General features: G+C 40.4%; 1 protein-coding gene across 6 annotated transcripts; it reads right to left on the bottom strand.

The window, feature by feature from the left end:
- Nucleotides 1-558: 558 nt before the first annotated feature.
- On the bottom strand, nucleotides 559-16319 carry LOC126368364 (rho guanine nucleotide exchange factor 7). Of its 6 annotated transcripts, XM_050012321.1 has the most exons (11): nucleotides 16126-16284; nucleotides 15542-15760; nucleotides 14805-14967; nucleotides 14204-14422; nucleotides 13617-13815; nucleotides 10212-10433; nucleotides 9669-9881; nucleotides 6421-6688; nucleotides 6066-6266; nucleotides 4776-4799; nucleotides 559-901 (listed from the first exon to the last, which is right to left on the bottom strand). In XM_050012321.1, the coding sequence occupies exons 2-11, from the start codon at nucleotides 15723-15725 to the stop codon at nucleotides 645-647; spliced, it is 1950 nt and encodes a 649-aa protein (XP_049868278.1). In that variant the 5' UTR covers nucleotides 15726-15760; nucleotides 16126-16284; the 3' UTR covers nucleotides 559-644. The 6 variants fall into 6 exon arrangements, with proteins under 6 accessions (XP_049868278.1, XP_049868284.1, XP_049868292.1 ...); XM_050012327.1 differs by lacking the exon at nucleotides 4776-4799; XM_050012335.1 differs by lacking the exons at nucleotides 559-901; nucleotides 4776-4799 and adding an exon at nucleotides 4807-5617.
- Between the last annotated feature and the right edge of the window lie 684 nt (nucleotides 16320-17003).

Here is a 17003-nt window from a genome sequence, read left to right on the forward strand (position 1 = left end):
GGGTACGCTACCTAACTTGGCTGTCCATCGAAACAGGATCGCATTCGTCTTCTTTGATCTTAATAACCTTAAACAGTCTTAATAACTGTAAGTAGCTTATTGAGTTTTCTTGGCTTGCTCTGCCCTCTTGATGTCAATAGTGATCAATTGTGGTTCTAAATCTCTGGTACACGTAAAGTTATAGATACCTAAGTGACTAACGTATCTAAGCTTAAGTGATCTGGTGTTTTAGTTTAGTGTGAAATTAGCTCTTAATGCAGTAGAGTGGGCCGGCGTTTAAAGAGGTATTTTTCCCGCTAACAGCACTTTGCGGCCCTCTGCTTTACACGTACACAGAGCGCGCTCCGCCCGGCTGAGCACCCAGTGAACCGAACGGCGTCACGACCCAACCTAGTTTACAATAGTTTCACTTGTATATCGCTCCGTTACCACGTCTACCTCAATTAATTAATCCAGGACGACTGCAGTATAATTTGTACCTCCGAAGTTACTCGACATGAGTTAGCTTGTCAACGAATCCATCGGGAGTGTGGGAACTAACATTACCAAACAACAAACTTTGTGTAAAGCTCGTCACGTCTATATATTTAAACTAATTTGTTAAGTAAACAATTGTAAGTAATACTCGTATAAAAAGTGAGTAATTAACATTTACTCTCTTTAGCGTCCTTAAATAGGTGTTTGGGTTGCAAGGCGGCGATGGCAAGAGTGCGTTCCTGCTTCTCCTCGTTGAGCTGCAGCTGAAGGTTCTTAACGTCTAGTTTGAGTGTTTTTATTTCGTTCTGGAGCCGCATGACAATGGTCCAGAGGCTCGGCGACCCGTGGTTGGAGGTGGAGTGTATCGGCAGCGAGGGCGACCGCACTAAAGCTTCTATCGCCATTGGCGGTTCGTCGTCGCACTCTGCAAATAAAATGGTGTCACACAATAAAATAGGCACCTTGTAGTTTTGCTGCTTCAAATACCGATCGATACCCACCTTGGTTAGAAGGCAGTGAATTGCAGTTTAGATTGGCTAGTGTAGTGGGTATACAGTGCTTTGTGAATTGCCTCGTACTGGACCGAGCGGTAATTGTAATTTTGTGTGAGGTGCGTGTTGGACAAAAGGTCGGTGGAGTAGGCAACATACTACTGAAAGATTATACTACGCAGTTACTGTTGCGGCGTACAGATAGACAAGTAGAGTTGGCCAGGGTTAGATATTAACAAAGATAAAATATAGGTTCAGATATTTATTTCGAAAACTTACAATTCTAATACAATATGATTCAATAAAAAAATAAATATGTATATGATCACACTACTACAATGGTTATATAATTGTTAAAGAATATCTGTATCATACAACGCTATTAGTTATAGACAATAAATGTATATGATCTAACAATGACTTATGCCACATTAGGTAATATTATAATATAAATTAAATTTCCGAAATTTTAAGTCGTGGAATTAATAAATTATAATAAATATACAAATAGTAGTAACAGTGTTATATCTGTCTATGGCTAACGACTAGATGAGGAACAAGACCAACTTGAACCATTATAACAGTGAAGTATGATCATAGTTCGCAGTTCTTATACGAGTTGTAATAATAGTATTAGTAAAGTATTCATACGGCGTAATAGGTAGGCATTATGAAGGAATATTACAAAGCCGGTAACAGATTTATCTTATACATAATAATGTAGTGGCCCCATGTAGGGCGCCCCTATTCTTGTCAAGCCGATGCCTTCCGCCCGGAATCCAGGGCGTTATCACGACGCTACAAAGGATGCTAGTCAAACGGCTAATGAATTATTTATTACACAAAGAAACCACAATAGGAAGGATACGAGATAGCCGCGCAAGAAAGATTCACTTTAAAAAATAATGTTTTCATTCCCCTATTTATACGCAACAAGAAAATTAAATACAACGTGAGGTATCTACAAACACACAAACAGTTTAAGCACCTAAGAACAACAACAACAGGGAAGTAAGTAGATACCAAATATATAATACGTTTTACGTTACAATTACAATTTGTGATATTTTTTTTATGCATGACAATACGTAAATAGAATAAGAGTTTTGGGGACTCGAGTGAATAGGTACTATATTCTGAAACAATGGAATCAACGTATATTTTCTTTTCATAAATGTTCTTTTTTCGTTACTATTACGTTTGTAAGAACTACAAACAAATGTACGTTGTTTTAATGGACGTGGTATGAAAGAAATTTTCAGCTTCCACGTCTATTAATCAATGCCAGACACGTAGCATTCGTTTGACAAACTACTATTTTTTAGTCGCCGGGCGCGGACTCTCCGGCCATTACGATGTGTTTGAGCGTTCACTCATTTACTTGACGAGCTTCTTCGTACTACTCACTGGAATTCTGAGATTCCGATTCACAGTTTCAAATATAATAATTCTATTTTGAAACAGATATCCTATACATAAAATATTTCTATAAACATTCAATAAAATAACAATTTTTGGTACAATAAAAGTATTAGAAGCACGGATTCAACTGGGCTAACAAAACGAACGAATGTTTTATTCGGGCACAGAGCATCTGGTTAAAGTTTGGGCGATATTGTAGTTGGCACTGGTTTAACGCGGCGTCCATATATGTAAATTTTGCAGTGCACTGCGCTATCCTGTTCAATATTAAATGAATGGTACGCGGCGGCCCGTGCCCGCTCTGATTACCGTTGCACAACCTAATAACTTGCCACACTTGTCTCCATTAGCCACGGTTCTGGAGGGTTATAGGTAATGACTGCCCCTCCTGAATATATTAAGTCGAAGGTAAAGCGTTTCATAGGGCTGAACACACATTCAATCTAAGATAACATCCCTTCTTTACATTTCAGGTCCTGACCCGCGTCGGTGACATTCTAAAAATGGAATAAAACACGTGTCCAATCTAGGTTTATGAGAATCGCTGCCGTTAAGAAACTCTTACTTCTGAACGTCACTTGTCACAGACATATCAAACACTGTCTTATAGGAACCTAATGATGAATAGATTTTTCCTAAATGATCCAAATGCCTGGTACAGACTAGGATGCGTACATTACTGTTAAATATTTTGGCACATGGCATTTAATTCTTAATACACGTTAGAATAACCAAAAATAAACGATAAGGTAAAGTGAAAAAAGCGGACAAATAGTTTACTCAGGGCCGGCACATATCAGAAAACGAGTATCGCGTTTTCAGCCAAGTGTGGACGAGGCATAAACTACGTTTTGTTTATTATTATTTTATTGAAATAGTTCGGATAAAAATAGTTTGAAAATGTTATTGTAGCAATAAATCAAACTACGTAACACCTGCGTACGGCCCGATCATCGCTGTGACGCAATGACTTTATCAGCTAACAGAATCCGTCCAATCAGATTAGATTACATAAGGGGACATATAACTATTCATAAAAGCAGAGAGAATGTTGACTATACACTTTTGTTATAATACTTTTGCTATAATAACAATTTACAAGCACCATTTCAACGAAATAAGGCTGACATGACGAGAGTTGTCGTTATAATTATAATCTTAATGAGACCATTTCCGCTGCATGTGCGGGCGCGGCGCGGAGGTGGACACCGACACTACCATCATAAATATATTAACGATGCGCGCCTCTCCGCCTGCTTCTAAAATAGTCTCACCTCATATTAAACCCAAACTACTTCCAATAATGACGCCATGTTCATAAAGCTACAATCATATTTATCACACATAATGTCACCTTCACCTAATTTCTACATAATCTATATCTAATAGTTCTTCATAAAGACAATATAATTATCTTATAATGTATAATAGCTCTAATAAAATATACATTTCGTAAGCAAAAACCATGCACATTCATGCTACGAAAGTAATGCACCATGAATATTATTAGTAAGCGATTATTTTAAATTAAATATTATGTAATTTCTAGATAATACTGCACACATGCTCTACATAATATGAAACAAATCTATGTTGACATAGATAACTAACATATGTATCGGGCATTACGTGAACGGAGCCTGCGGCAATGGCACACGTGACAACAACACAGTGACTTGATGCACTTATCACAACCTCTATGTTAATAGCCGTCTTATTATCAGGTTCATTAAAATGTGATATAACTTAAAATAATTAAAGTATTTTGGATATTTTATAATAAATTAGTGGATGGTATCAGCTTTGGTTAATGTCGAGACTGAAGGCGGAAAACACCAGTCAATGATCACGCACACCCGGAGGGAGGTGTTAATGGTTACTGGGATCGGGAGGAGGTTCAACGGTATCGTGAAATTGAGCATCAACCGAGGAGGATCTACTTGTGTCAGTCGAAGTGGGTTTTGGTGAGTTGTTTGACGAAGGATCCGCAGCACCAGGTGGTGGAGCGCGCCGAGCGGGGTGGCGGCGGCGACAGCGGCAGCGGCGCCCGCAGCGGCGGCGGGCTGGCGGCGCCCGGCCGGCCCAGCAGGCTGGGCTGCGAGCCCGAGCGCCTGCCGCCGCTGCCGCCGCCGCCGCGCCGCCGCTCCTCCGAGCACTCCCACAGGTTGGGGTTGGAGCGGTTCAAGTGGAACTTGCGGTCGGCCAGCAGCCGCCGCGTCTCCGGCGCGCGGTACAGGCACACGTCGGCCGCGGACGAGCTCTTGTTCCGCTTCACCTTGCTGGCCCTGCTACAGCCCGTGAGCTCGGGCGAGTCGCCCCGCGCCGCCGATTTAGTATAGTTATAGTGAGGGATATTAGTGGCGGGTGCGTGATATTGTACTTTACCGAGAGGAAAGTGACCGTAGTCCACTGCAGGTGCGATATAAAGGCGGCCGCATGTAACAAAATAGAAAGATTCAGACTACCGTCGCATCACAGTACAGGCAGAGGGTTAGGTTGTAACAGGTTTATTTACATACTCCACCGAGACAGTGCTTACTTTTACGGATTAAAGGCGTTGGAAGCCCGAGCACAGTATTAACGGAAAACATTGGTTAGTAAAGACTAGTGCTTGATACGATACAAATGCAATATGATTGCAAAAAAAAAAAATATAAGAATAATATTCAAGATTAATTAAAATAACAAAAAGATTGTAAAACCTTATGAGATTCTAGTTTCAACAGCAGAAAATACGTATGTCTACTTAAACATTACTAGAGAGGCACTCGATATCATGTTTAGCTTGCGAACATTTCGATAATATCTCTACGACTAGCTACTTTGTACTTTTACGTACTACGTACTTATATTGGATCTAACTAATCAGATCTATAATGTAACTATATTTACGTTGGGAATAAATATGATATAGTATATATTTCAAAGCATGCTGGAGTCATGCGCTTAAATATGTGCAAATATATATAACATACATATGAGAGCGTATAATAGAGTATTATAATGAGAGTATCATAGTGTTAGACGAGGTGCGGTCATGACACCAATACAACAACTATGACAATATTAGTTATTGTAAAGCTTCGTAAATGACTAGCGTCATATTTGGTTTCATGAATGTGTGAGTATGCAGGTGTTTTACTCTAAGAACCAACTGATAATACGGTTTCTTGACTTTGCGTGTCTCCTCCTTGTCGACTCGAATATCTCCAGTGGTATATTGGGTACTGCATAATAAATACAGCTATGTTAGTAGATAACCTTCGCCTAATGTTATGCAAAAATAAAGAAATTACATGATAATATAGTTATTCGTGTGCGTGTATATTACATTGCGTCCATGATACTAACTAAATCACACAACTCACAGCGCGTGAACTGACAATATGACGACACGGTAACAAGGTTTCGATAAATGAAAGTGATTTCGAGTTGAATAATTATCAGGCGTTAATGCCCATCCAGCTAGAGTATCTAATTTCCAGTAGATGGCTGTGATTAACTATATACCGCTTGTTGTAATTAGCATAACGACGTCAATTTGACAAACAGTCGTTGTTATTTCATTGTCACGCGGGAGATTACATAAGTAGCGCGCGACAAACGGGGCCCGTATTAACGTTTGTCCCGGATGGATTAATTAATGTTTTGGGATTAGAGGGTAGGCGTACTCACCGGAACTGACAGCGTTGCGGCAGCGCGCGGAGGTGCAGTACGCCTCGATCACTTTGAGGATGAGCGCGTCCTCCTCGTACGAGTTGGACTTGCGCTGGTGCGGCGCGTACGGGTGCGTCGGCCCGATGTTCTCGTCCGAGCCCACCGTGAAGGATTGCGGCCGCAGCGGCGGCGCCGGCCGCAAACATGTTATGCTCCACCCTAAAACGATTCCCCGCTCATTACATTGTCGCGCAACGCAATCACAACACCTTTATACGCACTACGTTGTTTGAAACCGAACGTAATTGCTTTTCTGAACTAGGCCCAAAGTCAATACGGAGTTGTTTTCTAAATAATTAACGCCGCGTCTTACCTTTATTGCTGTAGTTCGAGCCAGACGTATCGATGAAGTCAACAGATGAGAATTTCTTCCCGATGGGGCTTTTATTAGGTTTGGCAGGCGATTGGTCGAGGGAGTCACAGGAATTTAATAGCCACCGCGCAGACTGATTCTTTTGTTTATTTTTCTGCGTGTGCTGCGTATGTTGAGTGTAGCTTTGATGATTGTTGAATGAGTGGGATCTTTTGTGACTTGTGAGTCCGGAGGTTAAGTCTGAGTTATTGCTGTCGCTCATGGCCATCTGTAGAAGAGACAACGTGATTACAAAGGAGGCTAAGAAAAGAGAACATTTTAGTATTTATTTTTTCATTTCAAAGCCGCGGCATGTTGTTTTAAAGACGCTAATTAGGTTTGTATGGTGTTTCCGCAAGTTTACAAAATAATGAAGAGCAGCACTCGTCACACTCTATTTAAAGCACGGCATATACACTGTATGTACGCACATTTGTGACCCAGCTCCACCGCTCTATGAGCATTTAACGAATTTATCTTGTTTTTAAATTTAAAATTTTCGCCACTTAATTTGTATTAAGGTTTCGCAGGTAGCTTTTTGTATAGTGGATAATGATGATCCCATTTACCTTTCGTGGTTTTAAATTTACAAGTCCAATGTTTATCAGATACGATATCAAATTTCTGCCAATCTTTGAAAGTAATGTACCCACGAAACCTCTTCAGACAAAATCAGATAATTTTCGGCATTCCACAGAACTTGGCAATATATCTGGACCCAGGTTCAAATGGGCTTCACTAGACAGCAGCAGTCTGCTAGGTCGAAAGGCTTCAACCCATCTTTCCACAGGCTCATGGGAAGAATAGAAATATAAAGCCTTTCCATGCAGTGTTCTTATTTGGTTAGTATGTATGGTATCTACTTGCAGTGACTTTTCAGTTAGTAAGATGAATAAACACAGGCAAGGATGATCAAGTAAAGCACTGCAACACTGGGGTAACTAATGACAGTATTAATCTAATGGTTACAAAACTTCAAGGCATTATTATCTTCAAACCAGTGGTACACAAACAGTATCTCTTTACAAAACAATGATCCTTGCCTGAGTCGGTGACCACGGTAATAGGTAATTTTGCTTTCATCCACCAATGGGCATACAAGTCTGAGCGGTACACCACAAACCCAGATTGGGCTTCGGATAAACCCTTCTGCGTTTTTGACATATCTTCGCTGCGAGATCTCGATTTCCGCGCACAAGCTCTCTCATCTTTTTCTCTTTGTTTTATTTCTTTTTCAAACAATTCACAGTTGCGGGGCATGCGCTTACGTGATTGTCTTTCTTTGCTATTGTCTTGGAGATTTTCACGGTAGATGCGCATATGGTAATGTAAACTGGGCTTAGTACGTTCTGTTATATTCAACGTGCTCCATTGGCATGGCAACGGCTGGCGAACGTTTTTAGGAATCTCCAAGTGCGTACTTGGTTTACGGTAAACTCGCGGAGGAGGATCGGGTTTCAACTTGATTTCAGGCACGTATCTTTCAATATTCCTCCTTATAGAAGTCCTTTTGATTTCTGGTGACAGTACCGGAGGGTTTGCCGCAAACGTTGATGTTACGTGCATGTTGGAAGAATCCATTACATCGAGGCTGTTTTCTGATGTCACACTCGTCACGCAGGATGTTCTAGCTGTAGACCCAAAGGGCGATGTACACCTGCATTGATCTTCAAATCTTGCTGCTTCTATTTCCGACAACGTTAGTTTCTTCCGGCGGTCACCGTCGAAAGTATCTTGGGATAGGTTGGTGAGGGAATCTTTAAGAAGCTCGGAACTTTTATCATGGCCGTCAGAATCGTTGCCAGTATGCATCTGTAGTTCTGGTGAAGCCAGATTGCAACTTCCCACTACACCCGAATCTGAAGATCGCGGACTTGGGCACATAGATCTGTTACAACAATCACATTTCTTATGAACTGCTTGATTTTCCGATTGCGAACTCATTCGTTGTATGCGAGTGTCTTCAGTTCTATTGAAATTTTCTTCAACCATTGACCTCGACACAGATCGTCTAATTTTTTTGTCCGAATTAAGTGAATGCTTGCGGAAGGGTATATTGGTATTCAGATTGACGTTGATAACTTTCATGTCATCATCTTCATTTCGGAACATTGGAGGGGGGTCTAATATTATGGATTCTACCGGGTTATAGTCTCGATAATATTTGGGCGATGCTGGCGGGTCCAAAAGTTGCAATAAATCGTACTTCAAAGATTCGTCATCAATATCATCTCGACAGTAATTTTCTTCGGTGGATTTCCATAGTTTCTGAACAGAGTCATTTTTGGCGCTTAAATTCGGGAAACTTCGCCTAGTCGGGATAAATTCTATTTCCTCGTTACCAAGCGTATTGCCAGTTAATTGTGTGTTCTGATCCATGTTTACTAAGTCCTCACAGGCTAAGTAAGGCCTGGCTTCAAAACTTGAATTTTCGGTGCTTTCGGAATGTTGCATAGGGGGATGTAGACTATTGTTAACATGAGGGCAAGACGCGAGGAACCGCGTGTCATTGTCGGCATTGAGTGCTTTGTATATGTCCGTGTTAGAGGACGTCAATTGGAAAAGATTTTTAGTACAATCTCCTTTGACAGTTGGTTCGGAAAGATCAAGATTGACGTCAGCAGAGTTGTCGCCATAGCGAACGTAGCCGAAGTTACTGCCCCAACTACTACATGAAGCGGACATCGTTCTAGGACTACTGGTGTCCATTGCATCTTGTCTGTGAATTTTCGACCCACTTGCCATCTCTGCATCTGTACAACTCGAACTAGCATAAGACTCGGTGGTATCAGTTTCTCTTTCACTGTCGCTATCAGAACAATCCGTCTCAGTTCCAATAGTACCGTCATCCCCAATCCTTAACCTGATTCGATTTTTATGTCGTCGCATTACCGGCATTCCCGTTAACTCGAACGCTTTAGCCCACGTTCTCTCATGTAAAAGCTTGCGTAACATTTGTCTTGTTATAACTTTTTTCTTAACGAGTCTCGCAAAATACTTTGTTAGAGAGTAATAGGGTGAGGCAGAAGGGTAACTAGGTGGCGGCAGCGTGACGTGATAGAGGCTGCGACGGCTAGAGTTGATGCTAGACAACGCCCCTTCGGAGGGAGAGCGGGTCAGCTATGTAACATTTAAAAAACAACCTTAGTTTCATAGTGTACATCTAATATTTATTATATCGATTAGAAACGGAAAATCTTGATACTTACATGTGGTAAGGACTGCGGTTGGCTGGGCTCGTGTGACGGGCTACTGGTGTTCGAATGCTTTTGCAGCAAGCTCACCCAGTTGTCCGCTTCGGCTCTCGTTTGGCACACGGCTACTATCGTATCTATCATTGGTCCACTAATTTCAAATGCATTCTTTCTCGTATCTGTATCGTCTAGTTTACATACTGTGATACCGGTCAATGGAAGACAGCCCTAAAATAATAGTGACGTCATTAGAATATTCGTAAAGCCAATAATCAAAATAAAGTGATTTATAATAATTAGGGTAATAACCACGTTTTGCACTTAGTCTTAGGAAGTAGTAAAATAGCCAGTACTTCTAAAATGAACTTTATTACTAAACACAAAGATCGTAAATAGACTGTTTATACTTCGTTAGTTATTTTATGTCAGTTTTGAGGTGACCGGACTGTACCTACAGGAAAAATGGAAAGAAGAGTAAGGCCTTTGCCCTGCAATGGGATCTTATAGAAAAAAATAATAGATTATAACTATTTATAATATACATATGACGTCACTTACCTCATAAACAAAGGCGGACACTCTCTTGCTGACCGAAAGCAGAAGTAGTGCAGAAGGGAAGAGAACGAGGTACCGGTCCTGGTGCGAGGGGCCTACAGCCACACTGCCCATGTGGAGTACGTCCCCTAGCGAGGATAGCTCCCCGCCGGGCCACCCGCGGACCTCCCCCGTCACTACTTGGAGCTCCAGCTCTTTCTGGCGTCTCAATGCTGCGCAACCACTCTGCAAAAAATGCTTGGAATTACGAAGAGGAAGATATGTTTTTGCTTTTGCTTTTTGCCCCCGTAAAACTATCAGTCTTTCATCATTGACTCATGCTTTCGATCTTATTATTGCTTTACTGTGATTGTTACTTGTATGGTCAAATTCTGAGTGATAAAAAAAATCATACAATTGATTGTCATCAAACCACACTCAGAATAGGATTGATTTTTCTTCGACTCGTAAGTCATGAATGATGAAAGACTAAATAGATGTAATCGGGCCTCTATGCTTGCTGCACTTAGTTCTGGGAAACCGAGAGAAGCGGGCCGGGCCCGGATTATTTCTCTCTCTCTCTCTCTATTTAAGAGCTGCGCTCTTGTCGGTGGAGTAACCGCCATTCCTCTCTTCTTCCCGCCAAAACCTTCACCTCCCGATACGACACGACCTGCACCTTCTCTTTTAGGTATTTGTTTCATAAATGTTATCTTAGGTCTACCCCTTCCTCTCTTCCCTTCAATTTTTCCTTCTATAATGTTTGTTATAAATGAATCGTGTCGTATCAGGTGGCCAATCATATCGGATTATTTATGGATCCACAATCACGCATTCCCGGGTCAGTATGTATCACAACCTGTACAGAGTACATATATCACATTACATAGTCCTATATATAAATGCAGTTGTCCTATGGATTGAAAAATTCATACTAATATTATAAATGGGAAGTGTGTATGGTAATGGGAACTGTTTGTTTGTCCGTCTTTCACGGCAAAACGGAGAGACGAATAGGCTAGTTGACTAAATTTCAAATATTGGTTAATAATATACCTTAATACGCATTGTACCCCAAAAATGTATTATTTATGAAAATAAATTATATTTTCAATAAGTATATAGTGATTTTTTAATTGGAGATATTTGAAAGGATGGAATCGGATTTCGAGTGACATAGGCTACTTTCTGTCTGTTTCTAACCCCCTTTAAAAATTGATATGCGGATTATTTGTCATCATCATCATCAATTTAAGAGCCACGCTCTTGTCGGTGTAGCATTTTCCATTCCAGTCTATCAAAGGCCAATTCCTTGACTTCCCTATAAGACACGACGTTAACCTTTTCTTTAATCTGTTCCATGTAAGCTCTTCTTGGTCTTCCCCTTCCTCTCTTTCCTTCTAGCTTTCCTTCTATGATGTTTTTAATGAATTCGTCGTGTCTTATTAGGTGTCCAATCATCTTGCCTCTTCTGTCCTCAATAATTCTCAGTATTTGTCTCTTTTCCCTTACTCTTACTAGCACTTCCTCATTTGTAACCCTTTCTGTCCAACTTATTCTTTCCATCCTCCTCCAACACCACATTTCAAAGGCCTCGAGTCTCTCTCTGTCTGTGATTATTTGTGACTAACAAAAAAGTCGTGCGTCATTTTTTTTGTGGAAATATGCCGCCAACCCATTTAAAGTGGGGGTGAAACTTTATACAAGACTTTAACGCAGTTTACAAGGTAGGAAACTAAATTTTGGTACATTAGGGAAGGGTAAAATTCTTAAGTGCAAAAAGTCTCCGGGTAAAGACGCTATTACAGCCGAAGTACTAAAAAACCTAGGACCACGAGGCACAAAGGCTATTACCGAAATCTGTAACACCATCTGGAAGACCGGAAGATGGCCAAAAGACTGGACAGAATCGGTGTTTATACCATTGCATAAAAAAGGCTCTTCAAAAGACTGTGGGAATTATAGAACTATAGCGTTAATATCGCATGCGAGTAAGATCCTCCTCCATGTAATTAATCGACGTCTTAACTACTTTTTAAACCGACAGATACCCGAAGAGCAGGCAGGTTTCGTCAGGGGCAAAGGGACGCGGGAACAAATACTGAACGTTCGCCAAGTCATCGAGAAGAGCAGGGAATTCAATAGCCCTGTGGTCCTTTGCTTTATTGACTATACAAAAGCCTTTGACTGCGTGCAATGGGATAAACTGTGGAGTGTGCTACTTGAAATGGGAGCTCCTGAACACCTCGTTGCCTTAATACAGAGTCTGTACACGGGGAACCGTTCTTTCATAAGAATAGGCACCGAATGCTCTAATATGTTCCAGACGAAGAAAGGAGTGAGACAAGGCTGCATTTTGTCTACTGCACTTTTTAACATATATGGAGAATACATTATTCGGAAAACTATAGAAAACTGGGAAAAGGGTTTCCCCATAGGGGGGAAGAGACTATCGAATCTCCGGTATGCCGACGACACCGTTCTCTTGGCAACGTCCATTGAAGAGATGAGTGAGCTATTTCAAAGACTCGAGCTGGAGAGTGGCAACATTGGTCTCGAGGTGAACAGAAGAAAAACAAAGGTGATGATAGTGGATCGAGCCGGAAAGCTAACAAATATCACCTGCAACATTCCTGGTATTAGCATCGTCGACCGCTACGTTTACCTGGGCTCCCAAATTTGCAATGATGGCAGCTGTGTCCCGGAGATAAAAAGGCGCATCGGGATGGCAAAGGATGCTATGACCCGTTTAAACAACGTATGGAAGAAACGAGGAATCGGTATCAAAACCAAGATGAGATTGATACGAGCCCTGGTATTCCCTATCTTCCTGTACGGAGTAGAAACGTGGACAATCCTGGCCCGAGAAAGACAAAGGATTGATGCACTGGAGATGTGGTGTTGGAGGCGAATGCTAAGAATACCTTGGACTGCGAAGCGCACTAATGCATCGATCATGACCCAGCTCCAAATAAAAACTCGTCTATCCACTATATGCCAACAACGCATCCTTTCTTATTTCGGCCACACGATGCGCAGAGGTGATGACAGTTTAGAGAAGCTGATTGTGGTTGGGAACACTGAAGGCAAAAGATCGCGTGGTCGTTCACCGACTAGATGGACTGACCAAGTGAAAGACGCGTCGTCATCCAAGTTCTACACAATAGTAAGGGAAGCGCTGGACAGGAACCGGTGGAGGCAGATCATACGCTCCAGGTGCAACCCTGATGCTGACCACGATCCTCAGATATGAGGGACCGACCAAGAGAGAGAGAGAGAGGGAAGGGTAACCGTGTTACTCAGAATTTAACGCGAGCGAAGCCGCGGGCAAAAGCTAGTATGCTATAATAAAGAGTTGCATAGAAATAATCTCTGGAATTTGTTTCACAGCCAACATACTTCTAAAGCTTACACAAAACTTATACTTACAGCGATGTCCTTATAAACGACGGAGGCGCGGTGGGTATCTCCTCTATCAGGATGTGCTTCATGCACATGACGAGCTAGCTCTTGCAGCATAGCCGGGTACTTGCCCAGCCGTCGGAATGGCTTGGACAGACCAGCCGTCAATACTAACACTCCTGGACACACCGCACCTGCATTCTCCATCCAAGTGTTCAGTTTTTCTCTAAAATAGGAGTGGAATTATTAGTATGTTACATTATAATTGACTAAGTTGTATACTGAAGAACTTCGAAGTTTGAGATTGGTATTTAAAACACACTCAAAAATATAAACTACCACATTTTTTCTCTTGGATCGGAGACAATTCAGCGTAATAATAAGGACGCTTGTTAGAACACACATATATGCTGTTCCAAGGCTCAACTCTAAGACTGATTAAAAGGTGAAAGTCACCCGACTTTTCACGGCGTTATACAAATATTGCACTAAAATAAAAGGAAATATTTATAAAAGATATAGGCGTTATTATTAGATGCAGGAAGATGATAGATACAGAAATTAGTATTCATGTTCAATAATACTTTCGCATAGTTTGTTTCAGTGTTACTCACTTGTATTTGTCCAAAATACAAACAGCTTTTGGATGTCCAGAGCAGTATGTTTGATGCACAGCCTTGATTTTTGGCGCCCATTGTAGAAAGAGACCGCCCACTCTTTGGTCAGGCCCTGTTTTCGTGGCGCATTCTTCTAGAAGGGCGAGAAATTGTTCGTGAATTTGAAGCACTTCGCTTATGTTGCCTGTTAGCTGCTTGAACTCATCCTTTGTCAGCCTAGAAAAGAAAAGGATTAAATCAGTACATTTTAGTGAGTTTCTAGTACATTGAACTGCCATTGGTTGTTATTAGTCATTATACCTACCTATCTACCATAAGAATAAGAATAAACAGTACTTTAGGTCAAATGACACAATGAATCACAGAGAGTATGTTAATAAGATGATGAAGAAAATGGATGATTAAAATTGTGCATCTATGATAAAAAAAGTATGACAAGAAAACTTACAAATATAGCCAGTCCTGTCAAATCACTATATTTCATAGGCATTATGTAACTTATCTGGGTTCAGTCTCCTGAGGTCCAGATCTCCAGGCAAAATAGTTAAACAATTGGGATTGAAGGAGAACTTCAGACCTTAAGACCTAAACTACTTACATGTCACTCTTCTCCAAGGGCTGCAGAAAGTTGCTGACCAGGCCCTGCATCTCAGCCACGTGAGCCTTCTCAGAGTCAATGATGTCTTTGAGTACAACATTTCTGAAGGCTTGGATTTCTGATGGTGCCCGGATTGGTGATGTTGTCACTGAGCCTGTTGGATCTGGTGATAAATAAATACATTTTTAGACAAAGAAAAATAAATTATAGAGAATGCCAATTTTCAGTTACTCTTATGAATATTAATTAGGTATAATAAAAGCAACATATTTGGAATTATTAACAACTTTGTAATCTTAAAAATTTGCCTAGATAATGCTTTGAAGAGAAAGGCATTAATTAGACAAGGTTGTATAACTCCAAATCACATATTCACTTACCATTAGGTTAGGTTGTAGTCAAATACAAAACTATGTTTCAATAAAAAACTTTCTTATTTTCTGAGATGGTTTCAACAAAACTCATTTTACAGGCACTACACATTGACCTTAACATGTACACGCACATCTATGACATCTGACGCCCACAAGGGGGATTTGCTGTAAACCTAGCTTAAACTTAACCGCTGGTGGGGAACAGAGAGTTGCTTAGTATTTCCTTATTGTATGGTAATAGTCAAACCAAATAATGCCTAATAGGTATTCAGTTAAATCATTATTTGGTGCATCTATACTTAAGCAGTCTGCTAGTTTTGTATTAATAGAATGCAAAGCTAAGGAATATAAATTAAACTTTACCTTTAAATTCAGTCACATAGTTGCTAGGAAACCAGCCTGTAGTCTCCCCTAAGGTGCCTTCCCACCAACCACCTTCTTCTTTCTGGGTGACGGTGATAATGTCACCCTTTTTGAAGCACAATTCATCATTGTTTTTGCCTTTAAATGAGTATATTGCCTTTACCAAACAATTGTCGGTACTCATCTTATTTTATTTCTAGCACCATGTTATGTATTGTTCTGAAAAGGAATTATAATGTTAGTCTAAGCAGCAAAATTACCTGTTAACCTTGTGATTACATAGAAAGTGTAGTCCAAGGAGTACTTTACACCCACACCAATTTAGGAGGAAATGTCCCATAACATGACACAGTAATGTGGAAGTTTCTACGATTGCTCTAAATTACTATTTCAAAGTTGATTGATGTTTGAATTAGCACAACTGGTCGTTAGGCCACTTTCAATTGATGGATAAACATCACGCAAAACTCTCGTAAGAATGCAACGTGACATTGATTCTTGGAATCTCCGATCTACTGATATTGTAAAGGAAATAACAGGAAGATGAGTGGTCACCAGACTCAAGCCAAATATTGAAGGCGCACCGTTTAGATGTAATTAGGGGTATATACTCCTTGTAATTCACTGTTATTCCAAACTAGATATGAGGATTGTGACTAAAACAAGGTTTCTCTATAAATTAGGCACTTTTCTACGTACAAAAAATGTAAAATTAAATCCGACTTCACGGACTTCCAAAAATAAACACTTGCTAGTGTTGTATCGATTTCGATTAACCAAGCGATTAAAAACAAAGATTGATTTTTTCAAAAGATCGATTACTATATATCGATTTTGTTAGATAGTTTATAAATATTGATTATAAAAAACATCAAAAATGTTTATTAAAAAAAAACGCACAGTCTTTTTTTCTAAGGAATTCAAAAATAATACATATATTTTTTGCGGCGGGTTAAGCATGGGGCAAAGAGGGTTATTTTTTTTTTTTTTGGTTTGGTTTTCCCCGAAGGGTAAGGCAAAGGGAACTATGCCCATACAGCCATGTCTGACGTATTTTTTTTCTTGATGATTAATGAAATGATGAAAGGTGATGATGATGAAACCTAAGCCCCCACCCTCGGAGTAGACTCCTACTCCGAACCCCAAACGAATTAACTCAAAAGTCCGCATAAACTTTTGAGTTATGAAGCGGCTTCCTGACACGAAGCGAAAATAGGCAGATACACTTTGTTTATTGAATACTCCAATATAATAACACTCGCGAATGTCTTCCGACTAACTTAATGCGATCATTAACCACAAAACACCACTTCGTATTAATTATTTAGATTATTCAATGAAGAAAGCAACTGTCCCGTTCCCGCCTCCCGCCAAAAAGCCCAAAGAGGGTTATGTTTTTATTGATTGTTATTTAGAATGCACCGTGCACACCACTGTCAGTCAGCCAAATCAAATGTCAAAA

This window comes from Pectinophora gossypiella, chromosome 1 (genome assembly GCF_024362695.1).
Source record: "Pectinophora gossypiella chromosome 1, ilPecGoss1.1, whole genome shotgun sequence".
NCBI classification, from domain to species: Eukaryota; Metazoa; Arthropoda; class Insecta; order Lepidoptera; family Gelechiidae; genus Pectinophora; species Pectinophora gossypiella.

Bases quoted from the DNA above. Each gene is read 5' to 3' on its own strand.
- LOC126368364 (XM_050012302.1), bottom strand. From the start codon at position 15,725: ATGAGTACCGACAATTGTTTGGTAAAGGCAATATACTCATTTAAAGGC. The intron at 9,882-10,211 runs GTAAGTGACGTC...CTATTATTTTAG, and splicing joins TGTCCGCCTTTGTTTATGAG to GGCTGTCTTCCATTGACCGG. The intron at 6,689-7,502 runs GCAAGGATCATT...TCTCTTCTACAG, and splicing joins TACCGTGGTCACCGACTCAG to ATGGCCATGAGCGACAGCAA.